The sequence below is a fragment of the Rhinichthys klamathensis genome, unplaced genomic scaffold, assembly GCF_029890125.1.
Source record: "Rhinichthys klamathensis goyatoka isolate OS25496 unplaced genomic scaffold, OSU_Roscu_1.1 h1tg000196l_1, whole genome shotgun sequence".
In the NCBI taxonomy this organism is placed as follows: domain Eukaryota; kingdom Metazoa; phylum Chordata; class Actinopteri; order Cypriniformes; family Leuciscidae; genus Rhinichthys; species Rhinichthys klamathensis.
The window spans coordinates 8,347,469-8,374,281 of NW_026606722.1; the positions used below are offsets into that span (position 1 = coordinate 8,347,469).

The 26,813-nt window shown below is 38.9% G+C and overlaps 1 protein-coding gene across 2 annotated transcripts; it reads left to right on the forward strand.

Annotated features, from left to right (window-relative positions):
- Positions 1-741: 741 nt before the first annotated feature.
- On the forward strand, positions 742-25,434 carry rnf8 (ring finger protein 8, E3 ubiquitin protein ligase). Of its 2 annotated transcripts, none has more exons than XM_056262816.1 (8): positions 742-998; positions 1,335-1,463; positions 4,360-5,055; positions 12,471-12,533; positions 12,614-12,703; positions 13,073-13,180; positions 18,016-18,220; positions 25,105-25,434. In XM_056262816.1, the coding sequence occupies exons 1-8, from the start codon at positions 870-872 to the stop codon at positions 25,293-25,295; spliced, it is 1,611 nt and encodes a 536-aa protein (XP_056118791.1). In that variant the 5' UTR covers positions 742-869; the 3' UTR covers positions 25,296-25,434. The 2 variants fall into 2 exon arrangements, with proteins under 2 accessions (XP_056118791.1, XP_056118792.1); XM_056262817.1 differs by having other exon boundaries at positions 18,016-18,227; positions 25,105-25,283.
- Positions 25,435-26,813: the final 1,379 nt, after the last annotated feature.

Consider the following 26,813-nt stretch of genomic DNA (forward strand, 5'->3'; position numbering starts at 1 on the left):
TGTTTTAAGTGGTCCATTTAGTCTGTTTTATATGCCCCATAATTTTCCTAAAAGGGAAAATTGGTCCGGGTTCTTAAGGGTTAATAATGTCTTAAATTTATATCAGTTAGGCTAGTAGTTTTAGTTTTGATATCGAAATTGGAAAAGAAAATTGTGAATTTTCACTGTTATCTAAAATTTTGTTGTCATTACTGAATCTTTTTGCATATAGGCCTATACAAATGCTTGTTGTATAATACAATATGAATCAGTTATTAAATTACGTAATTTCTAAATTGTCAGGTATGATAGAACTAAATAAGTAAGATATTTAAGCTTTGTGGCGTATATTTTCAAATAAATAGCCATTTGATTTAATTGATTTTGTGCTTCCCAGAAGTCAGACCGCTGATCGTTGTCACGTGATATCTGACACTTTTCTTATCGTGTATCTGAATGACCCAATCACAGGCGTTTGTGCTTACTCGATGAGGGGTTTTAATTATAATTTTATCGAAATGGCTGCCCTCGTTTCCACTTGTAAGGCGGGTCCTAATCTGTAAAAAATGTATACCTTTAAAAGATTCCACTTTTAGTGTACAAATGTTTAAATTAAGACAAAAACGTCCCCTGAGCCGCCAACTGCCCCCTGTCGGAGAACACCTAACCGTCACTAGGCAAACACATTTGTAACTCAGCGAAATATCTTCAATCCTAAAACCCTGCAGCCAATCAGAGTTTCCGCTTGGCGTCACGTGACTCGCTCAGAAGTGTGGGGTGGAAGCACTGTGGTCTTGTGAAAAACTCTTGCAGCTTCATGGCGGTATGTGGCGGGCAACAACAACACACAATAAAAACAATATAATTTCAATTTAATTAATGGCGCAGGAATGATGGAAAAGACTGAAGAACCTCCTTCCTTAAACACCGAGGAAGAGAGTTCTGAAAAAGACAAAATATGGTGTTTACAGCGCGTGGGGAGAGACTGTGACTGGCTGCATCTATCCGAGGACTCTGAGGTGCATGTTTACAGAATAAACAGCATGAATTTATATATGTGTATACTTATATTCATATCATCATTTTCACATGAAGATTTCTGAGGCTAAATTAAGCCTTACCTGGGGCTGTGAGTTAGCCGGATACAATCCAAATAAAAACAACACTGAACACCATTGATGATGGAATCAAAACAACATTTTACAAGTGTGAATTATGTCCAGTTTAACTCAAACTGAATGAAATGTAAGGCAATTTTAAGAAACACAGCTGTTTGTCATAGGTTAATGGCTCCAATATGATTTCATGATGTACATGTATGCTTGCTTACCGCTCTCCTCTGTCCTTTTACTCAGGTTTCTGTTGGTCGTGGTCTAAATGTGACCCATCAGATTCTGTCAGCCAGCTGTCCACTGATGATATCCAGAAATCACTGTGTCTTCAAGCACAACGATGACGGACGGTGGACAGTGACGGACAATAAGGTGTAGTATGAGTCTGTCAGTCTATCTGTCTATGGGTCTGACTGTCCATTCCAGCATTTTATGGGTTCTGAAACAACACTGAAAGAAAAATACATTACCTACATTTATAATATGGGGCTGTTGAATGCTTGAATCTGATTGGTTGACCACAATCTCCATTATTTTCAGGGAAAGTCACGGCAGGTTTTGACCGCATTAAAGTTCCATATCACTTCGCCAAATGATTTCAGTGATTTCAAAGGTCCTTACAGCCATCAACAGCAAAAGAACCAAAACCCACAATGGCAGTGATCAAGCAAATAAATATAGTAAACAATAGGATAAAAATGACACTATTTCCATGTTTTGCCAAATGTTTTATGTACGGAAAACACATTCTCTCTCCAGCTCAACACACACACACACACAGTACGGACACACACTTGTACAGAAACGTGTTGTCAGCGCTGATCTGAGGATTTTATCAGTAAAATAGTGTAGCAACTTAAAAGCTTCATGACATTTCTCACTAGTGAGGTAATAATGGCCCTGTTCTTGAAGCAGATAAACTTACAGTTTTAATATTAGTAGTAGAGATGCTGCTGCCGAACACTGTTGAGGTAATAGACTGAGGTAATTTACACACGCTTAATCTCTTCTAAACCAATTCTCTCTCTCTCTCTCTCTCTCTCTCTCTCTCTCTCTCTCTCTCTCTCTCTCTCTCTCTCTCTCTCTCTCTCTCTCTCTCTCTCTCTCTCTCTCTCTCTCTCTCTAATAACTGAATTAGTCGGCTATCAGGGGCTGAAAACTCTGTTACTAGCTCTAAATAAAGCAATAAGCCCCTTGAAGCCGTGATTTACAGTGAATTTAGAACAGCTAAGGGCCGTTGTTAGACACGATGCGGAGCGGAGAGCGTCTAAAACCCCCTTGCTTTTATAAAAGTGTCGAACGCGGCTCAACCAATCAGAATCAAGGACTGGAACTATCCGTTTTATAAATGAAGTTTTGTAATTAACAACAGAGGCTTGGGATGAGATGCGTAAGAAATTAGTCCCACACACAAGAGCATTTTAATGACGAAAACCTGAAAAATTTCTTGAAATACATCATCTGAACAATGTTTTGAGATGTGCTAACCGTAGTACAAGACGAATAATTGACTCCGGGCTGTTGAATTATTGTAATATAATGCACACCCGAGGTGTAATATTACCACCTAACCTTGGGTGTGCATTGTTCTTCTAATAATTCAATGGCCCGGAGTCAATTCTTCCTTTTATTTATATATATATATATATATATATGACAAAAGTACATGACAAAATTACTAAAACTGAAACAAATAAAAACTGAAAATATAAAAATAAAAGCTAATTCAAAATATTAATAAATACTATAATAGTTTATATATGATACTAAAATAACACTAATGGCATCTAAGGCCGTGTGTCCACCAAAGCGTTTTTACTCGCGCCTGGCGTACGTTTTCAATTGTTTTCAATGGGAGCGCCGCGTTTTTTAAACGCCATGAGCGCAACGAGGCGCTGAGCGTGTATTTAACGCTCAAGCGCTGAGCGTTCGGCGTTTTTTACACGCTGAAGCGCTGAGCGCCCGGCGTTTTTACTGGTCGCCGAGAGTTGAAAAATGTTCAACTTAGGATAAAACGCAGCGCTCATCACTGTCACTTTTACCCAGCCGTCCAATCACAGTGGAGGAGGGGCGGGACTAATACCACACCGACCAACTGTCACAACATTCTTTCTGTACAAGGACATCAACCAGCAGAGCTAACCGAACAAACTGGATGAAAAATACATTTTCAGTATGAAACAAATTATCTGCGAAATCAGTTACAAGTAAACTGTGCTGCGGATATTCTGTATCATAGCAACGAAACGTCTCAACGGAAAAAAAGCTGCGCTGCCAAAACGCTCTCAAGCGCCCACTGCTAGGCGTTTTCAGCAGAGCGTCAAGCGTTTTCAGCTGGCTAAAAACGCTTTGGTGGACACACGGCCTAAATGTAAATAACACTAATAAAAATGACAAAAGTACATGACAAAATTAATAAAACTTGGAATAAAATTTAAATAAAAACTGAAAATATAAAAAGCAATTTCAAAAATATGAATGCATACTATAATAGTATATAAATTATACTAAAATAAAGAAATAAAATAAAATAAACCTAAATATAATTATCTAAACAAAATCGAATAAAAGATCAATAATAAAAATTACAAACGCACATAACAAAATTATTAAAACTTACTAAAATTAAAATGAGCTAATAAAGCTAATTCAAACTTATAATTAATATTGTTATAGCACAATAATATAAAATAAAAAAGAAAGCTAAAAACGTTATAAATATGACAAAAGCATATACCTTTTTTAAATTAAAATGAAAAAAATACTAATAATTATTATAATAGTACATTATTATACTAAAATAACACTGGTGTTATCTATATTAGGGCTGTCAAAAGATTAATCGCGATTAATCGCATCCAAAATAAAAGATTGTGTTTACATAATATATGTGTGTGTACTGTGTATAATTATTTTGTATATAAATGCACACACGTATATATTTCAGAAAAATTTTATTTATATATAAAATGTTTATATTTATATAAAATATACATTATATAGGCTACATTCAGTCTATATACAGTATATATACATGCAAATATTTCTTAAATACACATGCATGTGTGGGTATTTATGTATTGAAAATAATTATACACAGTACACACACACATATTATGTAAACACAAACTTTTATTTTGGATGCGATTAATCGTGATTAATTGTTTGACAGCCCTACTATATAATAATAAAAAAGACCTGTAAGTGTGCTTGTATGTTGTTTTGCATGTAAATATGTCTGACTTCTGTTGTTTGTCTTTATACCCAGAGTCTGAACGGCGTGTGGGTGAACGGGAGCCGTATACCTCCAGCAAATCCCTTCTTGCTCCATCAGGGAGACTCTGTGAGGCTCGGCGTCCCTCTCGACGGCAACCCTGTGGAGTTCGACTACACCCTCGTACAGAAGAGTTACAACGAAGTCAAATCGTTCTTGTCTGGGAATCTTGACAAAGAATCTGGCGCCGCTCCCTTAGCCCAAAAGCTGAAAAACTCTAAGAGGAAGTTGGATGGAGGAGACGACGAGTCGGAGCCGTGTCCCACGAATCAGTCCAAATCTAAGCTGTACCGATGCTCCGGTTCGGATAAGTCACGTGCACAGGCCTGCCCATCCGGGGAACGCCGGGAAACTGCAAAGTTTTCCTCTAAACCTCTGGAGGAGGACCGATGCGGTGGTGCAGCGGGAAGCAGCTCGAGCGCTAGCACTGAAAGCAGTCAGCAGCTGGCTAGCGTTCACCTCTACAGCAAGAGCCTGATGGTCCTGAAGAGTCGTGTTGGAGACACGCAGAAGCGCGCGGCGGAGCTGGAGCGGCTTCGGGATCAGACTCCGGAGAGAGAGCGGGAGATGCAGGAGCTGCAGACGCAGCTGGAGATGTTGCGGGGTCAGCTGAGGTCGCAGAAGGAGCAGGCGCTCAAACGCATTGAGTGTCTGGAGAAATCCTTCTGTGAGGAGGAGCGGCGCCTGGAGGTGAGCCTCCAACGTCAAGTCAGCTTTATTTATACAGAGTGTTTCAAAGCAGCTTTACAGAGATAACAGGAAAATAATGCAAAAAGTTTGTTTCCAGAAGAAAATAGTGTCACAGTCCAGCTTAAGTAAGCTCAGTGATGTGATTTTTGTTGTAAAAAAAGATATTAATTTTGTTCAAATGGTCGGTGGTATGGTATTATACTATCTTAATGTCCATACTATCCATCCTAAATGCTATGTGAGATTAGAATAAGTGTTTCCTAATTTGTAAATGTACCCAAATTAGCCCGAAAGCTAGTTTAGTTTTCATCGGAAGTCCCTTTGCCAGATGTTATTAGGCCTAAAACTAGACAAGAGGGTAAAACAATAATCAACTAGAACTTGTAAACAACTATATAAAATACAATTAAACATATTATACAAAAAGATGAAATGAACACAATAAAAAAAGAAAGATATATATATATACACTCACCGGCCACTTTATTAGGTACCCCATGCTAGTAACGGGTTGGACCCCCTTTTGCCTTCAGAACTGCCTCAATTCTTCGTGGCATAGATTCAACAAGGTGCTGGAAGCATTCCTCAGGGAGTTTGGTCCATATTGACATGATGGCATCACACAGTTGCCGCAGATTTGTCGGCTGCACATCCATGATGCGAATCTCCCGTTCCACCACATCCCAAAGATGCTCTATTGGGTTGAGATCTGGTGACTGTGGAGGCCATTTTAGTACAGTGAACTCATTGTCATGTTCAAGAAACCAATTTGAAATGATTAGAGCTTTGTGACATGGTGGAAGTAGCCATCAGAGGATGGGTACATGGTGGCCATAAAGGGATGGACATGGTCAGAAACAATGCTCAGGTAGGCCGTGGCATTTAAACGATGCCCAATTGGCACTAAGGGGCCTAAAGTGTGCCAGGAAAACATCCCCCACACCATTACACCACCACCACCAGCCTGCACAGTGGTAACAAGGCATGATGGTTCCATGTTCTCATTCTGTTTACGCCAAATTCTGACTCTAACATCTGAATGTCTCAACAGAAATCGAGACTCATCAGACCAGGCAACATTTTTCCAGTCTTCAACTGTTCAATTTTGGTGAGCTCTTGCAAATTGTAGCCTCTTTTTCCTATTTGTAGTGGAGATGAGTGGTACCCGGTGGAGTCTTCTGCTGTTGTAGCCCATCCGCCTCAAGGTTGTGCGTGTTGTGGCTTCACAAATGCTTTGCTGCATACCTCGGTTGTAACGAGTGGTTATTTCAGTCACTGTTGCCCTTCTATCAGCTCGAACCAGTCTGGCCATTCTCCTCTGACCTCTGGCATCAACAAGGCATTTCCGCCCACAGAACTGCCGCTCACTGGATGTTTTTTCTTTTTCGGACCATTCTCTGTAAACCCTAGAGATGGTTGTGCGTGAAAATCCCAGTAGATTAGCAGTTTCTGAAATACTCAGACCAGCCCTTCTGGCACCAACAATCATGCCACGTTCAAAGTCACTCAAATCAACTTTCTTCCCCATACTGATGCTTGGTTTGAACTGCAGGAGATTGTCTTGACCATGTCTACATGCCTAAATGCACTGAGTTGCCGCCATGTGATTGGCTGCTTAGAAATTAAGTGTTAACGAGCAGTTGGACAGGTGTACCTAATAAAGTGGCCGGTGAGTGTATATATATATATTTGTTATGAGTTAAATAATACTCATTTTAATGAAGTTATACGACAATTCACCATGACGTCACAACAGTAATAGACGTTCTTCCAGGTGGCAAAAGCCAAAGCGTTCCTATGGCAACGCTAGTAAATTGCTTGGAAGGGAGACCCACCGTCGACTGTAAAAATGTAATAAAAAAAAAAATGTAATTAAATAAACTCAGCAAAAAAAGAAATGTCCTCTGACTTTCAACTGTTTTTACTTTCAGTAAACTTAATGTGTGTAAATATTTGTATGAACACTAAAAGAGTCAACACCATAAGACATAAACTAAAAATGTTTCACAGACATGTGACTAACAGAAATAGAATAATGTGTCACTGAAAGAAGGGAGGCTCAAAATCAAAAGTACCAGTCAGTATCTGGTGTGACCACCAGCTGCTTGAAATACTGCAGTGTATCTCCTCCTCATGGACTGGACCAGATTTGTCAGTTCTTGCTGTGAGATGTTACCCCACTCTTCCACCAAGGCACTTGCAAGTTCCTGGACATTTTTGGGGGGAATGGCCCTAGCCCTCACCCTGCGATCCAACAGGTCCCAGACGTGCTCAATGGGTTTGAGATCCAGGCTCTTCGCTGGCCATGACAGAACACTGACATTGCGGTCATGCAGAAACTCACGCACAGAACGAACAGTATGGCTGGTGGCATTGTCCTGCTGGAGGATCTTGTCCGGATGAGCATGCATAAAGGGTACCACATGAGGGAGGAGGATGTCTTCCCTGTACCGCAATGCATTGAGATTGCCTGCAATGACAACAAACTCAGTCCGATGGTTATATGATATACCGCCCCAGACCATGACGGACCCCCCACCTCCAAATCGATCCCGCTCCAGGGTACAGGCATCGGTGTAACGCTCATTCCTTCGACGATAAACACGAATCCGTCCATCACCCCTGGTGAGACAAAACCGTGACTCATCAGCGAAGAGCACTTTTTGCCACTCCTGTCTGGTCCAGCGAAGGTGGGTTTGTGCCCATAGGCGGCGTTGTTGCTGGTGATGTCTGGTAAGGACCTGCCTTACAACAGGCCTACAAGCCCTCCAGCCTCTCTCAGCCTATTGCGGACAGTCTGAGCACTGATGGAGGGATTGTGTGTTCCTGGTGTGACTCAGGCAGTTGTTGTGGCCATCCTGTACCTGTCACGCAGGTGTGATATTCGGATGTACCGATCCTGTGCAGGTGTTGTTACACGTGGTCTTCCACTGCGAGGACGATCAGCTGTCCTTCCTATCTCCCTGTAGCGCTGTCTTAGGCGTCTCACAGTGCGGACATGGCAATTTATTGCCCTGGCCACATCAGCAGTCCTCATGCCTCCCTGCAGCATGCCTAATACACGTTCACGCAGATGAGCAGGGACCCTGGACATCTTTCTTTGGGTGTTTTTCACAGTCGGTAGACAAGTCTCTTAAGTGTAGGGTTGGGTACCGAAACTCGGTGCCAATAGGGAACCGGTTCCGACGTAAACGGTAGTAACCAGACCGAATAAGAACGAAAATTTCGGTGCCTGATTTCGGTGCCTAACTTCATTAGGCACACACGCGCACACACACACACACACACACACACACGGTCTCTCGCTCGCTCTCTCTCCGCCGTGCGTGTGCTACACAGTTTGGAGCACAGTTTCTTCTGTCTCGCATGCGCGCTCTTTCTCACAAGGTTTGGCTGCATTTCACGTGTAAAATTACGTGTCAGAACGCCCTCTGGGTGTGCCGATAGTCTGAATCCCATATAGAATCAAGCCAATTCATTGGCTGATGGCGCGGGCGCCGCATCGACGCACTTACGTCGTCATACTATGTTGGCGCGCGCGCGCCATCTGCTCCTCAGATTTCTCTGCCGAAAAAGGAAGCTGGTCGGCAGCGCGAGGAGCTTGGCAGCGTCCCGTTCCCTATTGAGAGATATGTTACACCAGTAACCAGAGATGTTCTCTTTCATAGGTTCACTCAACGCTGCGTAGCTAAGAAGCAGTGGATTTGTAGGCTGCTGTATCACGTGCCGTTTGAACTGACGCGCTACAGCGATCTGTCACATTTCAAAGAGCCAAAACGTTATTTATTGTGTGAATCTCGTAAAAATATTGACAGAATCTGACAGCTGTGGATTTGTTCCATATCAAAAGTAACCTTCTCTGTCTTGTCTGTCAGTGTCCTCTTTGTCCGCGATTTTTCTGTGTGAAAAGGGTCATTTGCGTGAGTCTCACGGTCAATGCGTGAGAGTTGGCAGCTCTGCCTGCTAGTAATCTCTATTAATCTCCAGTATTATTACATTGTTTGATACAATATTGTTTCATTTGATATTATGTAAATATGAATTTTTATTTTATATTGGTTTTATTATTACCATATGTTACTTGTATTTATATTGTTTAAAGATTTAAGTTAATATTGTGTCCAGTTTGGCCCTGTAAATTAAAGGGTATTGTTTTTTGATAAAGTGTGTGCGGTTTCATTTTCTTAAGTACCGATTTAAGAACCGTTTAAGCACCGGAACCGTTTAAAAAATACCGAGTAGGTACTGGAATCGGATAAAACCCAAACGATACCCAACCCTACTTAAGTGTCCTGCGTTTTTAGAACTGTGACCTTAAATGCCTACTCTCTGTAAGCTGTTAAGGTCTTAACGACCATTCCACAGGTGCATGTTAATTAATTGATTATGGTTAATTGAACATGCATGGAAAACATTGTTTAAACCCTTTACAATGAAGATCTGTAAAGTTATTTGGATTTTTACAACATTATTGTTGAAATACACAGTCCTGAAAAAGGGACGTTTCTTTTTTTGCTGAGTTTATAATGCGTTTTTTTTATCATAATAACAACTGTGTTTAATGATATAAGTAAAAAATATAATAAATATGTAATATAGTAGGCCTACACATAATTAGCAAAATACTCTCTAGCTCTTTTTTCTAGCCAAAATAACGTGCTATAGCCTATCATGGTCATTAAATGGCTTTCCTGAGGTAAATGTTATGTGACATAATTGTTCTCCAGCTGTTATATTACCCTGTTTGCGCGGTTGAAAAACACTGATTGGTCGATATTATGTATGAGGGATATACATTTCGGTAAGTTGCGTGAGAAAATGGATGTGTGGCGTGAGAGCGTGTGAAAAGTGAGTCTCACGGTCAATGCGTGAGAGTGGGCTGCCGTCTTTTACTTCAGGCAGTGACTGGCAATGAGTCTGATCTTCCACAGAGACAAGTTTACTAATATTAGTCTCGAATTTCCCCGGCTGAAGATAAATGCTCTGCTATGATTTTGTAGATGGACCGTTTTGAGAATACACGAAGCAGAGTTGAAGGGCAAGCAGGGTTGGCAGCAGAAATGTAAACGTTGGATGAATCATATAATTTAGGGCATCATTAAGATTTCCTACTTTTGACGACACAACGTCCACTCGCTATAACCTCCTCACCCACAAAGAAATCGATACAACCCCTACACCTTTTGCTGTATATCTGGCAGCGCAACCCCAAACACAAGACGTTTTCATCATCGTTTCAACTTTGATCAACAACAGTGTGTTTAACTATGTAACTGTTACAGTAGCCGGCTGGATCTCTTCAGTTAGTCAGTAGAAGCCGCTCGCGTTCTGCCACCCGGAAGCATCTTGGTGCCTATTGTTTACAAACATTCTGAAATGCCGTATTATTAGTAATAATCAAGGGGGTAATCCATCGACCGGAAGTTGAAGCCGGCCGGGTGCCGCCATCTTGTAGCAGAACTTCACTTGCGTTAGCATTTCCATTGACTTTGGCGTCACTTTGACAGCGAATAACTTTACATCTGAGGCGTTTAAAGACTCCATTTGTCCATTATTTATTTCTAAAGAAACACAACAATGTTTAAAGGGCTCCATTACCTTCTATGTTACACTATGGCCCCGTAGAAACAGTTTTTGTAAAAATAGGCTAACGATTGCGTCATAACCACTCGACTCTCTGTCGCGCTGTACAGAAATTACCGTACAGACAGGAGGAGAAGCTCGCAGGCGATCGGGGGGACGTCCCGTCAAGGGAGAAGCCCATAGATAATGAGTCCATAAAAGCAACGGAATACTTACTCCTGCTCACTCACGCCAAAGAACTCTTTGCTCAAGTTCCCCGTCTCTGCAAGATTAACGTTGGCAATTTTCACGCACAGCTACTAGAAGATTAACGTCTGTCAGACAGGTTGCTCACGTCATCAAGCTTAGTTTGAGTCGGTTTGAGTCTGCGCGTCAGGAACGGAAGTGCTCAAAAATCGCTAAAAATGGGCTTCAACTGTCTCAACTGAGTTCCAATGAGATGGCTCTGTCCACTTCTTATACTGTCTATGGTAGTAATAGAGGAAGCAGCATTAATGTTTATTTAGAGAAGGGACAGTGTACATTAATCAACATTCATGAATGTAAATGTACCCAAATTAGCCTGAACGCTAGTTTTCATCGGTAGTCCCTTTGCCGGATGTTATTAGGCCTAAAACTAGACAAGAGGGTAAAACAATAACAACAATAATAGAACTAGAACTTGTAAACTACTCTTTAAAATACAATTAAACATATTATAGAAAAAGACAATATATATGTAAACAATAAAAAAAGATGTGTATATATATATATATATATATATATAAGATATTATGAATTAAATACTAATTTTAATGAAATTATTAATAGTAATAATAGAGAAAGCAGCATTAATGTTCGCATTGTTGATTATTAAGAAGCCATTTCTTAAAATTATGCTCAAATGAGTTAAATGATGAGCGTTCTCTAATTGATTGTGGTTCAGAATTTCACTGATGTGATGCTGTGAATGAAAAAACTGTTTACGTGGAATTATACAATCCAATCAAAGTTGTGGTGTTGACCAGTGTTGCTATTGTTAAAGGGATTGTTCACCCAAAAATAAAAATGTGCTGTTAACAGGGTTCGTACAGTGTGCTTATAGTACTTGGATTTGACTTTTTGAAATTGAAGTCTTGGAAAAACCTTGAAAACAGCCATATTTCTGAAAAAGTGCTTGAATTACTGGAAGACAATAGGTTGTATTTGAAAATAGTTAATTTTATTGATAAAATAATATACTGATATTGATATATAGCCATTTCACATGGCTATGAGCGTGATATTGCTAATATAATTATTCGAGTATATGATACAGATCTCTGATTGTTGTCCTTGAAAACCAAAAAAGTAGTGCTTGAAAAGTCTTGTAATTTAATTTTACAGTATCTGTACAAACCCTGTGTTAGTTTACTCCCCCTCAGGCCATATAATATGTAGGTGACTTCTTTTCTTCTGTTAAACAGTAAAAGTAAAGTTTTAGCTGAAAGAAACCGTGGTCCTTGGTGATTCACATAATGCTAATCAACGGCTACCGTCACTTTGAGGGTAAAAAACAACAACATATACAGGCAAAACAAGATTAATACCTGTGGCTCTTGATGATACATTGAGGTCTTATGAAGTGAAACTGAACTTTATTTACAGTATTATTACCTGTAATCCACAGCCTAAGCGCATTAACCAGTCTGGTGTACGAGAAAAATGACACATTTCTTGTTTCTCGGATGATCCACCAATAAAAATAACATTGTTTACATCTAATTTATTACATAAGGGTAGGCTCCAGCTCATAATATAAAACCATGGTAGTTGTGTCTGTGTGTTGACTCGTATATGTTGTTTTCCCCAAGACTGAAAAAGCACAACAGAATGAGGTGGGCTTGAAAAAACAACTTGAGGAGGCATTAAAAGAGGTAAGAGAACTGCACTATTGCACTGCAATATTTTACAGTTAAACGCAAGTATTATATAACGTCTTCCTTTACTTTGACAGCACCGGAAAGTTATTGAGGAGCTCAAACACGCTCGGGAAGGATTCAAGGAAGCTCTTCAAGCCAAAGATAAGGAGCTGGAAGTTACAAAGGTAATCATGGGAAAGTTGAGCATGAACACAAGCACAGTGTGATTTTTAATCGGCATGGACAATAAAATATATGCAGATAAATGAAGCAGATTAGATTAGTTCACCCAAATATAAAATGGTGTTATTTTTCTGTAAAACTCAAAGGTCAGTTTCTGATGAGTTTCCTAGGCGTTCTTTCCCTGTTAATGAAAGCGAATTGAAACTCTTTCAAGCTCCAGAACGATCATGTCATGCAAACAAACTTTTTCTTAGGCTAAAATGAGTGACCGGTGACCAGATTTTGTGGAAGTGATTATGATTGATTACATAATGCCTAAAAAGTAAGTAAAAATACCATTTTCTGTGCAATAATTTGACTTCCTCCCACAGGAAGAGAAAGAGAAGGCCAAAGCTCAGAAAGAAGAAGTGGTCACACAGATGACTGAAGTGCTGGAGAGTGAACTGCAGTGCAGCATTTGTTCAGAGCTCTTCATTGAGGTAAAAAAGAAAAGAAAACATGATGTGAAGATCATGAGATCGGATGAAGGAATGACAGGGAAAGAACATTGACTTATTGAAAGATCAAAACTTTCTCTTCTATAAAAGTTCACTTGTGTCAAAAAGTGTGTAGGTGTAGAGTGTAGGTTGAGTTTTTTGTAGAAAAACTCCAATGGAAGTGTTCAAACACTTGGGGCCGGTTTCACAAAGATAGACTTTGACTATGGCTTAGATATAGTAGATAGTCAGACTTCAGATAGACATCTAAATCAGACCGTTGCACAAAGCACTTAAGACTAGGGATGTCCCGATCAGGTTTTTTTGCCCTCGAGTCCGAGTCATTTGATTTTGAGTATCTACCGATAACGAGTCCCGATCCGATACTTATATAATACATAAAAAAAGAATAAAGAAGAGAGAAAAAACAGATCCAGGATGTTCCTTATTTTTTATTTAATTCACCTTATTTTAACATTCAACAACTCTGTTAACAAACAGAGCACTTCTGTGAGGTAGCTTGAACAATCAAGTAATAAATAACATAAAATCTTCACTTTTGGATTTTAGTGCAACAGTAAATATAGAAAAAGTCTTAATATAAAAACAAATAGCACCTCAACTTAAAATACCCGGCAGGCATGTAAACAAAAAATAAAAATGTTTTAAAAGTGTATAAAAAAATAATGAGAATATATTTACATTAGGGGTGTAACAGTTCACAAAATTTGCGGTTCGATACGATACAGCAAAAAGAAAGAAATGCCAGAGAAATTTCCTATTCATTAAAAGAAAAACTATTTTTAAATAAGTTTGAGTTTTCCTACATCTTGAAACTTTCAGGTTTATAAATGGGGGTAATCTTTGAAGGATGAACAAATAATGTTTTGGTAATCACATTAAAAATAACATTTATATTTTTATAATATTTGAGTTTTGAAGTGCAACATTAAATCCATGTTCATTCACGCACAATGTTTCTCCTGGTGTCCACGTCAGCGCTGTTTGATCTAATAGAGATCTACGGTTAATAACGGAGAAATGTGAATGCTTCTCACTAGATCTCACAGCGATGTTATTACTTCAGTGGCGAATTCAAATGTTTTCTTCACTGGATCTCTTCGCTTGATCTCGCGCTGCACAGATGTTGCTGGTCCGAACTGATAAATGGTCCGTTAAGCACAATAAAATGAGAAGCGCAGTTTCGTTCCGCTTTCATTACGTTTGCCATTTGATGTTGCGCAACGTTGTGGTGATCGCGCCAGCGCGGATTTTGTCTGCAGGAAAAATGGTCCTAGGAATCGTTCGGTTTGTATGCGTACCGAACCGGAAGCCTCGTACCGAAACGGTTCAATAATTATGAGTACATGTACCGTTTCACCCCTAATTGACATATATCCGAGTCCTGATCGGGAGGTAACTTCCGATTCCGATCGAGTCTGAAACCACGTGATCGGGCCCGATTTCCGATCGCGTGATCGGATCGGGACATCACTACTTAAGACTAGCTGTGTCTGAAATCGCTCCCTATCCACTATATAGTGCACTATATAGGGTGTCGGCCATTTTGTAGTGGTGTCCGAATTCTGGGTGAACGACATCATCCCCTACATTCGTTCACTACTTTTACCCACAATTCTCTCTGATTTCGAGTGTACATCCGATGTACACTTGCTGAAGCACTATTTCCCAGAATCCACTGCGGAAGTAAAGAAATTACTTTACAGCTTTTTTACTACTTTTTTTTTTATTAATCATTACTTAAAATATTGAGAAAATATTATATAGATGAATGTTAAAATTAAAATGAACTGATATTAATAGGGTAAATTATATAGGTATATATATATATTTATTAAAATATATTATTTAGGCTTTAACTCAATTTAATGTGTGTTTTACTATAAGCCAGGTGTTTTAATAATTTGTGGCATTGTTGTTAATTTGTTAAACTGTAAGGAAGGGATGATAATTTGGTGGATGATTAAAAAATATTCGTTAATCATCTGTTCATTCGAATGTAATCATAACGGTCGCATGAGGCACTCAACGACCACGTCGTCTGTGAGCACAAGTTTCTAACAATTTCAATCGATGAAACTACAAAGCTGGCACGGAGATATATATAATTACAAAATAAAGTCATTATAATTGTTATTGTTGTTAATATTATTTTATAAAGTAAGTAACGTAAGATAAATTGAGTTTTATCACTACGTGTGACGAAGCCGTTTCTGCGACAGCTCCAGCTCTCCGACGCACAGTGTAACCGTCAGTGTCCGAATTCACTCACTTCATTTCATTCACTCCTTGCAGATATAGTGCACTCAAATGCCATACACTATATAGGGATAGTAAATGAGTGAACGAGTGAGCGGTTTCAGACACAGCTTCTGACTATCTTAAGTAGGACTACACCGCAATGCATTCTGGGTAAAATAAGACACTTTTCAAAACAAAAGACATGGCGGATCGAGTAAGCGCATTCAACCGCTCGGTGCAGTTTACCCCAGCGGAAGATGTGTGTGTGTTGGAGGAGTGTAACAGTTACAAGGACATTTTACTGAGGAAATTTAGCGGAGAATGTAGTAACAAGAAGAAATGTTTAATTTGGACAAAGATTCCTACGACAGTTAACAGTGTTAATCCGACCGTTGAGCGGAGCGTTAAAGACGTACAGAAAAGATACAAAAACATGGTAGAAGATGCCAAAAAAGAAATATTTAAGAGGAAATATCCAAAAACAGGAGGAGGACCCCAAGAGAAACTTAAAGACACTGAAATGGTGATGAATATACTGTATATGATGGACTGTCGCCTGTGTTTTCTTTCGGCTGTTTGTAGTGTTTGTTGTTACGGCTGGTTGCCAAGGTAACAGAGTCTTAGGCCTAAGTTAGCCTGGGGGAAAGGTGTCTAATTTTTTTGGTCTAAATTAAGTCTTTATTTTTGTGAAACAGTCTAACTTGCATTAGACTAGTCTATGAGCAAAATTTAGACTTGTCTAACACTATAGACCGGTCTAAAATAGCTTTGTGAAACCGACCCCTGGACACTTTTGGACACCTAAAAATGTCTATTTTGTTGCATTAGATACAAAACATCAAACCAAGTGGCAGAAGCAAACAAATGATGCTCAGAGCCACCTTTTCAGTTATTTTTAAATGACTCAATGTCATTTTTTTGTCAGTTATCCTCAAAATCAGAATGTAGTTCATAACATTAACTAGGGCTGTCACTTATGTTCGAAAATCGATTGCACAATCGATCGGACCAACCAACACAAGTATCGAAAACGAAAATAGGGAATCGATTTTAACGGGCTTCTCTCGGAGCGCGTCCAGCTCGTCACACGCGTGTCACACAGCAACTGCAGGCTCTGACACACACACATAACAGCAAACTATACTTCTGCATAATGTGTTTCTTTTTACAACAAAAATGTGAATTCTGCCGGTATTCAGACAGTCTCATGCATACAGATACAGATTCGGGCTACAATCACGCCTACGTAGGCGAAATTTGTTTGACATTTAAATAATCTAAATAATAATTCTAATCGTAAACACAGCCATGTCGAAGCCTGCAGTAATGTTTTTCATTGATGTTATGGCAGTCCAGTCTGCTTATTGTTTTTCGAGAATGTTGCACTCCTGTTTGTCATTGTGCACGAAACTTCACGCCAATAAATCATCAGAAATATTGCTGACTTGTGCGTCTGAAGCGCACTCTTTACGCTCGTCCTAATGCCTGTTAGGTGTCCGTAGATTTGCCTGTATTTGGTGTTGAAAATGGAAACGTCTTTAGACATGGAAAATCGGTTTTACAATCGATTCAATGAACACTTATGTCTCAAAAATCGAACAGGATTTTTTCACAAAAGTGACAGCCCTAACATTAACTAATGTAAATGTGAGTCGCTTTGAATAAAAGCGATTGCCAAATGCATACATGTAAATAAATGCATACGCACACACACATACATACACATATATATATATATATATATATATATATATATATATATATATATATATATATATACATATATATATATATATATATATATATATATATATATATATATATATATATATATATATATATATAAAAATTTGTTCTGAGTTTCTTTAAAATAAATCCTGCTTGTTTTGATATTTTGTTTTTAATGCAAATACATTAATACTGTGGGTAAAGTGTCCAAATACTACCGTTTAAAAGTCGGTACGATTTTTTTTGTGTGTTTGGAAGAAGTCTCTTCTGCTCACCAAGGCTGCATATATTTGCTCAAAAATACAGTGAAAACTGATTTCTATTCTAAAATAAGTGATTTCCATTTGAATATAATTTAAAATGTTATTTATTCCTGTGATGAAAAGCTGAATTTTCATCATCATTACTCCAGTCTAGGCCATCTCACATTGTCAGACTTTAGATATCGGCATAAGGCCTGCAATATCGGCAATATTTTGAAACTTATTCTAAGTGACCAATCACAGATTTTGTTTTTAAAAGCCCTTTCAGGATGGATTTGTCTAACGTTATGACACAAAAATAGACTAGGTCCACCACAAATGAACTTTTTGCAATTAATATTCTGTTTTGTACACAATGTGCATCAGACGGTAAGTCAAGTCAGCTTTATTTATACAGCGCTATTTACAATACAGAGTGTTTCAAAGCAGCTTTACAGAGATAACAGGAAAATAATGCAACAAAGTTTGTTTCCTGAAGAAAATAGCATCACAGTCCAGTTTAAGTAAGCTCAGTGATGTTGAAGTGAACAAGGGACTGTGCAGGACACAATCCTCTTGAACTTTGACCTCTGTGACCCCCCTCAGGCCGTGACGCTGAACTGCGCCCACAGCTTCTGTCAGCACTGCATCCGAGAGTGGCGTAAACGCAAGGATAAGTGTCCCATGTGCTGGCAGACCATCACGTCTCAGACGCGCTCTCTGGTCCTGGACAACTGCATCGACCGCATGGTGGAGAACCTGAGCGCCGACATGAGAGAGAGACGCCTGGGGCTCATCAATGAGCGGAAAGGTGAGAGGTGCGTGACATCACCACGTCTTCTGTCTGATGCGAGTCTTTGAGAAGTTAAGGCAAGACACCACAGGTGAATCGGTTAAACCCATAGACTGTAAAAAAAGATGGACGACGCCCCTTCGCTCTCTTCCATTGGTCAGAACTGAAGCCGCCAGTGTCCCGATATGGCGCTGACATCTTGGACCTTGAGTCTGCGCAGATTCGATTTCGGGACCAGACATGCGCAGTCGTGAACAGGAAGTAAAGCCGTGAAATCGAGGCCCCGCCCCCACTCTCGGAGAATCAATCGCAAGCACACGCTCCTGCACTTTTTTAAATTAATTATAGAAATTTAGATATTAAATTTAAAGCTCCAATCTCCTCAGTCCTCCGAAGATCCTGAAAAAAAGTCAGTTGGTGCTTCAGTGACTACTTCACTCAGAGAACCTGTCAATCACAGCTGTCAATCATGACGTCACACCACCACATCAAATAACTAACTAAAAACAAACTTATTTTAAAAACAAACACTTGAACTTACATCAGCGTGATAAAAACTACCGTAAATTACAGAAACCATATTTGCAAAAACGATATTTGAAGTGTAATTTAATTGTTTAGTTGGTCTCATGTACCGTTGAATAACACGGGGAGGCGGGGTTTATGACCTATACTAGGACCGGCCACCGGGGGTCGATCGAGACGTTTTGGCTTAAAACATTTAAAGGTGCAGTGTGTGGTTTTTAGCGGCATCTAGTGTTGAGGTTGCGAATTGCACCCAACAGAAGTTACGGTTGCTGACAGGAAGTGATGTCGTCGTCTGAGACAGCAGAGAGTAGCCAGTTAATGAGGTTTCTTTACAAAGATAAAGAAAGAAATTAGGTTTACTTAATTATTCAGTAAACAGATTTGTTATTGCGAATATTATTGTTACTTGTTCATCATTGTGTCAGTGTTTTATTCGCTGACTTTAGCTAGCTTCTTTTACGAAGAACAACATAGTGACGAAACGCATTTGTCCGTTCAGGGCCACTTTAGAAACATGTCGATGTAAGCGGACCCGTGGTGTGTGTAGAGAGAAATGGCTCATTCTAAGGTAATAAAAACATACTGGTTCATTAAGTGAGGTCTTTATACACCACTGAAAACATAGTTATATATATGATATTGCATTTCTGTCAACAGATCCTCCTCAATATTACACAATGCACCTTTAACTAGTAGAAATCACGGTACTTCCCCAGCTGATTGATTACATTAAGACTTGCTGAAGAAAAAGGTTTCTGAAATGTCATGTTTAAATATGGAGATAAGGCATTATCTAAATAAATATGAAGGATTTTGCATAAATTTCCAGAACTGAACTTTGGATAAAGCCAGTTTCAAAATGTCAAAGTTTCATTTTCTTGACATACTAGAGTTAAAGGTTTTTACAGAGGGGATTTTGTACATCTAATTTTTTCACTTCATAAATGAGAACAACATACTGTCATACTGCCAAAAAAAAAATGTTTCACCATGTTTTTTTTTATTTTCTTTTTAAAGCTGCATAAATTCAGGTGAATGTAATATATGAACAAACCCCTCTGTAAAAAAAAGAGAGAAAAGTTTGGTGTTTGTAAAGCTGCTGAATTGGAGATTTCTGACTCAAATTCACCACCTTTAAAGGTGCATTGCGCAACATTTCATGTTAAAAATACCCGTTTTTCTAACCCATACATGCTTAAACAATTGCCTGATGGGCTGAATGAGCCCTTCTCTGATCACTCCGATTGCCTCTATAATCCTGTACAGTAAAATAAATAAGAGGGATTGGGGACGGAATTTGAGACTGGCCGTGACGTCATGCGCGTTCACGCTCACCTGGCTATGACTGGCAGGTTTGTGTATTCGCCGCCATTCTCCGTATCAGCGAAGACAACTCGAGCGACAAAACTTTAGTCAACTTTCAACAAAAGTAGAAGATGGATTCAAAGAGACCGGCTTGTAGTTCATTCCAAACCCCAATGCAAACTCCACGTAAGACAAAGAAAAGAAAACGTTTGTCTAGTGCCACCAAAAGGGCCAAATTGGAGTCAGACAGGCGTCGGAATAAGACGAGAGTCAACATCGGGAAGGCTTTCAACAAATGGAGAGATCTCCGGTCTGCTCTAGGCTAGTGTGTGAACTAATTACATGTTGTGTATAGTTACCGTATTTTCCGCACTATAAGGCGCACTTAAAAACCTTTAATTTTCTCAAAAACAGACAGTGCGCCTTATAATCCGGAGCGCCTTATATATGGATGGGGAACACGTTGACCAAGACGGGGAGACAGCGCCGGGCGACTTACGCCACTATCTGCCAATGGATCGTGGATGCCTGGGCTGATATATCAGTCTCAACTGTGATCCGAGCTTTCACGAAGGCAGGAATAATCATAGATATCCATATCTATGGCAATAATCTCTTTATTCAGCCAGCTCACATACCCGTATTTACTTCCTGTTTTCGGTCGAAGTCCACAGTAGTTGATTGTCGAGTTTGCGCGCGCGCGATCAAACCTCCTCCGTGTGTTCAACATGTGATTCGGATGAACTATCCATTTGAGCTGATATTCTCAGAACACCACACAGCACCGTCATCGGCTGACAGTCTGAGTCTCCACTGTTGCTTAGTTACCAATGATCATGCGCGCGCACTCGACAATCGCCTACTGTGGACTTTCGACCGAAAACAGGAAGAAAATACCGGTATGTGAGCTGGCTGAATAAACATCATTTTTATTAATATCTTTCACATTTACTGCAGTCAGATTCATCGTGTTCACTCACATGGCTGTGCACTTGTAATGACACATTAAGGTTGTTAAGAGGCTAAAAGCAGGTTTAAAACTTGTCCCGTTTAAGTCAACAGGGTGCAAATTTTAAAAAGAGGATAACACGGTGTAGGCAACACCGGTTTTTGTCGTTGTTATCTGTACTGACAGCACTCCAAATTTACAAAAAAAATGAGCTCAATGTTAAAATTGACCGGAGTTTTCCTTCAACGTTACCATGGGAGTGAACGGAGTTGTCAGAACGCTTAATAAAGTTTGACTTTTATCTGACTGTTTTGTTGACATTCCCTGTAGCACATCTAGTGGATGCATAACGCAAACCCAGTCAAACGTTTGACTGCAGTATCTCATGCGCCTTATAATCCGTTGCGCCCTATATATGAAAAATGTTCTAAAATAGGTAATTCACTGAAGGTGCGCCTTATAATCCGGTGCGCCGTATAGTGCGGAAAATACGGTACCCTTTTTTGTCTTCTAAATGTATGAACTATTGTGACCTTGCCTAGGGACAGCAGTTGAAAAGTATTGACACATTTCACATAAATGTTCGTCAGTGTGTATTGTCCCTGTCAAAATATAAATAAATCAGCACTACATGTAGTTTAGTGATTCGCTATTCGAGTAAAACAGTTCAAGATTCTTGAGTGTGATATAAAATGCTGATATATAAGTTAGATAATTAGACACAAATTTTGAGCAAATTACTGCCTAATTAGGGTCTATTGCTATTGGAATATGTTACTTAGCAGATCAATAAAACAGGCTAAACCCCCGCAAATCTTCGGCGGATTAGCCCATTTGATTGTTTATTACCTTGAGACATTTGAGTTTACTTTGTTGACCAACTGTGTATGGTATGATTATTATTTTGAGCTTTTACAAAGTAATAACTTATATTGTTCATGAACGTGTTCGCATAATAATACAATCATAAGTGGATACAGTAAAAACATAAAACAGTTCAACATGGAGATAGATGGAAACAAAAACCGAAGTTTTCTACTACCCCCGTTTTCAGTGTGTAATTTACTCAAATGCCTTTCTTTTCATATATTTAAAATGACTTGCAGATTTATAACTTTATTACCTCTGAAGACATTATGACTGTAAACAAAATATTTGTGCGGCTGATGCTCCTTTGGTTATGAACAGCTCGTGCAAGCGTGCGTGTGCGTGTGGTCCATGAGCGTGCACACCTCTGGTTGCAGTTTCGCTTGTCGCCAGAGGAGGCATAGTTCTGCAAAAACTCAGAGACTTGCGCAATGCACCTTTAAAGATGTGTATTATAATTGAAATCTACAGATGCAAATAGATAAAGTAGAATAAAATAAACACTTAAAGGGGCCCTATTATGTGTTTTTTACATGTTCAACTTTCTTTAGTGTTGCTGTTTGAGCATGAAAAAGTTCCCAAGCTCAAAGTCCCTCCAGCGGGAGTTCTTCTCTATATCAGTGTCAGTGTTTCTGAACGCCTGAAACGCCTCCATTGTAGTCTTGAGCTTCTTCCGGGAACAAACACGTCACAATATTCCTCATTTAAATAATTCATACGCAGAATAAAGGGGCGGGGCCTGGTTGAGTTAGATAGTAGTGTGTTAAACTGGCGGTTATGGTAAGAGCGGGACATTTCCCAAACACATTCGAAATCCTTATCTTGAGCAAAATAAGCAAGCTGACATTCAGTACAATCTGTATCTTTTATTTAGAATACATACAAATGTCATTTACCTCTTTTAATTTGTAAAGAGATTTAAAGCGTAGTTTTTGAAGAGTGCGCATGTGTGAACGAGCTCTAGTGTAAGAACGAGCCTATGATTGAATCTGGAAATAAAGCAAATAACTGAGAAAAATTAAGAAATAGTCCTCAGATGCCATGTCTGTAATTTATAACAAAACATAATATAATCGATCTCAAACAGATTCATTAAAAGAAGTTATTACTCCACTCCTGTGTGACATCATTAACCAACGTGTTTGAACGACCAATTTGCGACAATACGGTTTCGGGAAACAATCGTGACCATCTAGTTGATTTCTTCAACGATGCATCGTACTACACGTGAAACTCGAAAAATGCGAATATTGTGCAAAAGTTCTTTTATTTCAGTAAATCAACTTAAAAGGTGAAACTAATATGTTATATAGACTCATTACATGCAAAGTGAGATATTTCAAGCCTTTATTTGTTATAATTGTCATGATTATGGCTTACAGCTTATGAAAACCCCAAATTAAAAATTATAATATTGTGAAAAGGTTTTTATATCTGTAAGCCATAATCATCACAATTATAACAAATAAAGGCTTGAAATGAGTCTTTATAATATATTAGTTTCACCTTTTAAGTTGAATTACTGAAATAAATGAACTTTTCAAGTTTCACATGTATGATGTAAATCAGCGAGTTACGTTACTGACAGATTGGGAAGAAAGGAGCTGCAACAATATCAAGTAATGTGTTTTTTGAACATTCAAGCATGTAAATCTATTCTAGTAATCAAGAAATTGAAAAATGACATAATAGGTGCCCTTTAAAAGTGTCTTTTCAATGTTGTCTGAAACCCAATAACACATTATGAAAAGCCAAAAATCTCAAAATTGAACAGTGCATGAAAACAACGATAGTGTCTTGACTTAAATTAGCAGTATAACCTAGCCTGGGTTTCCCCATACAGCCTTTGCGCAGCGCGATTTTATTCACACTACTAGGTAGTCTGGATACCATGGACAAAATTTTCGCCTCATTTAGGGAACCAATCACAGAACGGGGAGGGAGCAGCAAGACGATGATGACGTCTATGCGACACACCGAAGCAGTTTGTTTATACCGATGGATCCAACATGGGAGCAGACGCGAAGTGCAGCCTTACGGCTGTTTCACACCGCGAGCGTGAGTGGCACTTGAGCAGCGCGTCAGCGTAACTACATCATCACTGCAGACGCGCGAGAGTATTCACACTGGAGGCGTTTGTACAGTGTCACAGCAGCGGCTCCAAAGCTACATAAGCGAGCAATTCTTTACAAAGACAACTATACATTTGTTTTTAGAAGTTGTTCATTTATAACATTGATAGTCTTGAAAGTTTGTAATGGGGAGGTGTACAACATTCGCATATAAATGTTAAACAACAAAACAACCCAGAAAAGGGCTCCAATCTATTAGTTTCAGTCATACTTTCGATATGTTTACAAGACTGCAACTCCGCGGATAAAAAACAAAACACACAAATAAACCACACACTCGGGTTTGATTTGGGTTGTGCTAGCCTGTAGCTGTCTGTGTGTTACATAAACTAAAAGAACGTTTATATATAATATTTTCTGGCTAGTTTACTTTAGTTTTTTTTATATATAATACACAACTTTCACCCAAACTGAATAATTAAAAACAAGTTTTTACCGGGTAGCCTAAATCTTCTATAAATATTTTTGAGTCTTTATTTTCTTTTATTTGCCTACTCAAGTTCTTGTTAAAACTCACTAGACATGCTTATTCTGTGCATTTTGGGCACTTTTTGTGTGAAATCATATTTATTTTTGTCCATCAAAAGTGTGCTTCCACTTTAATTGAGCGTGAGCAGTGCAGCAAAAACAGATTCGACGCCAAAACCCCCGCTTCACTGCTGCTCACGCGCCGCTCCTGCTCCCGGTGTGAATGCACTCATTGATTAACATGCACGCCGGAAACAATACGCGCCGCTCACGCATGCGGTGTGAAACGGCCGTTAGATACACGCCATCGTGTACACGTACATCTCTGACCCATCGTCTTCTTCCTCGTCTAGTTTCTGTCGCTCTACATACATCATCTGGTATAATTGAAATGATTGGCTATGAGCTACGTACAGGCGCATTTGATAGACATTCGTAGCACCCAATAAACGGCTCTGGGCATTCGTAAACCACGCCTCAAATACGAGAAAATTAACATGTGGTTCCCAGACCACGTCTCAATGAGACTTGGGTCTGACGTTAGTCAGGCTAAGTATAACCAACAGCTGTGGTGCTCAAAATGTTAAGGTCAAGTTACGAATGGTGCTATAAGGTCATACCTAAAAAACTGAATATCTAAACTGTGTTCTCAGGTCAGAAAGCAAGCGTCCCTCCAACAGTCGTGGTAATAAACGACGACAGTGACAGCAGCAGCAGCAGTAGTGACGCTTTCTTTCAGGGAAACAGCTCCATGTTCTCCGACTCCAACGACTCGCTGCTCCAACTGGTTCATTTCCCCAGCGATGACGACTCATCCTGGTCCGAGGACGATGATTATCTCTGAGGACCACTCAGACACGCACTCGTGAACAACAGACACGGCTCGTTTGTTTCATTTAGCCATGCTATTTTTATGTTTGTAGCTCACTGTATGAATTGTTTTGGGCTTTCTGTGTTAAAATAAACTTTAAAATTATTTTGCACTCAGCCGTTTTGATGTTGTTTTGATCAATTCCATCCGTATAGAGCGAATTCTGAATTCTGTGCATAATATTATTGATATTCTCTCTTCTACCAATAAAGGCCAGTTCACACTGCATTGACAGATGCCGATGCCGACCAATGACAACAGACGCTTCAGGTTTTGTCGGATCAGTGTGTTTCCCTATGGCAAGTCGTTTTAACTTTTATTAATTTCCAGGATATGAATTCTTGATATCAACAATTACATTTTCACTTGTTCATATTATAGTTATAGATATCAGGAATTAGTTTTATACTAGTAACAATGCTCATTCTAGATATCAACAATTGAATTGCTACTAGTAAAAATGTTAATTTTTGATATCTGAAAATGTATTTCTGATATCAATATAATTTCAGATATCTAAAATGGCTTTCTTACTAGTAACAATCACATTCATGATATCAGAAATGAACATTGTCACTAGTAGCAATTCAATTGTTGATATCAAGAATAGACATTTCAACGAGTGTCAATTTAATTCTTTATATAAGGTTTTTACTAGTAAGAATTGTATTTTCTGATATCAAAAATTGAATTTGAATGGCAGCCTATGGTGACATTTCACTAAAAAACACAATCACAGATATCAAGAATTATAGTTTTTACTAGTTGAAATGTAATTTCTGATATCAAAAATTGCCATTGTTACTAGTATAAATTTAATTCCTGATATCATAACTATAATTTGAACTAGTGAAAATTTAATTGTTGATATCAAGAATTCATATCCTGGAAATTAAAAGTTAAAACGGCTTGCCATAGTTCCCCTGCCTGCGATTGTGTGTGAAGTGGCGTAGGATAACCTGGTGTTTGTCTGTGTTGCAGTATGAAGCTGCACATTTTATCATTTAAATCCATTTAGCTGTATCCCACAAACTTTCTCAGGCATTTTTTTTTTGTGTGAACATGCTTATACACACTGAAAGCGAATGATGTGACTAAGTATGTAATTCCCATTATAATGGATGTGTGAGGTATTGATTGTTGGTTTTAATGGGAACATGTTTTTTTGCTGCATGGGTTGTTTCTCACGCTCCAGTATCTGACACAAGAGGGCAGCAGTGTGATATGAGGGTTTGTTAAATGTTGATCTGTATGGCCTTATATATCCCTGCTTGAATGCACATTTGGTATCTGGTATCATTTTTTTTTTTAACCTTTTTATATTTGTGGTGTTTAAAATGCAACAGCATAAAGTTTGCTGATTGCATTTAATCTGTAATTATTTCCAAATTGCTTGCATTGCACATTTGCTATAATTTCTACATGCTTTAAGGCAAAAACACTACAGGTAAATAGACTAATTGATATCGCCACACTTCCCCAGTTGATTAA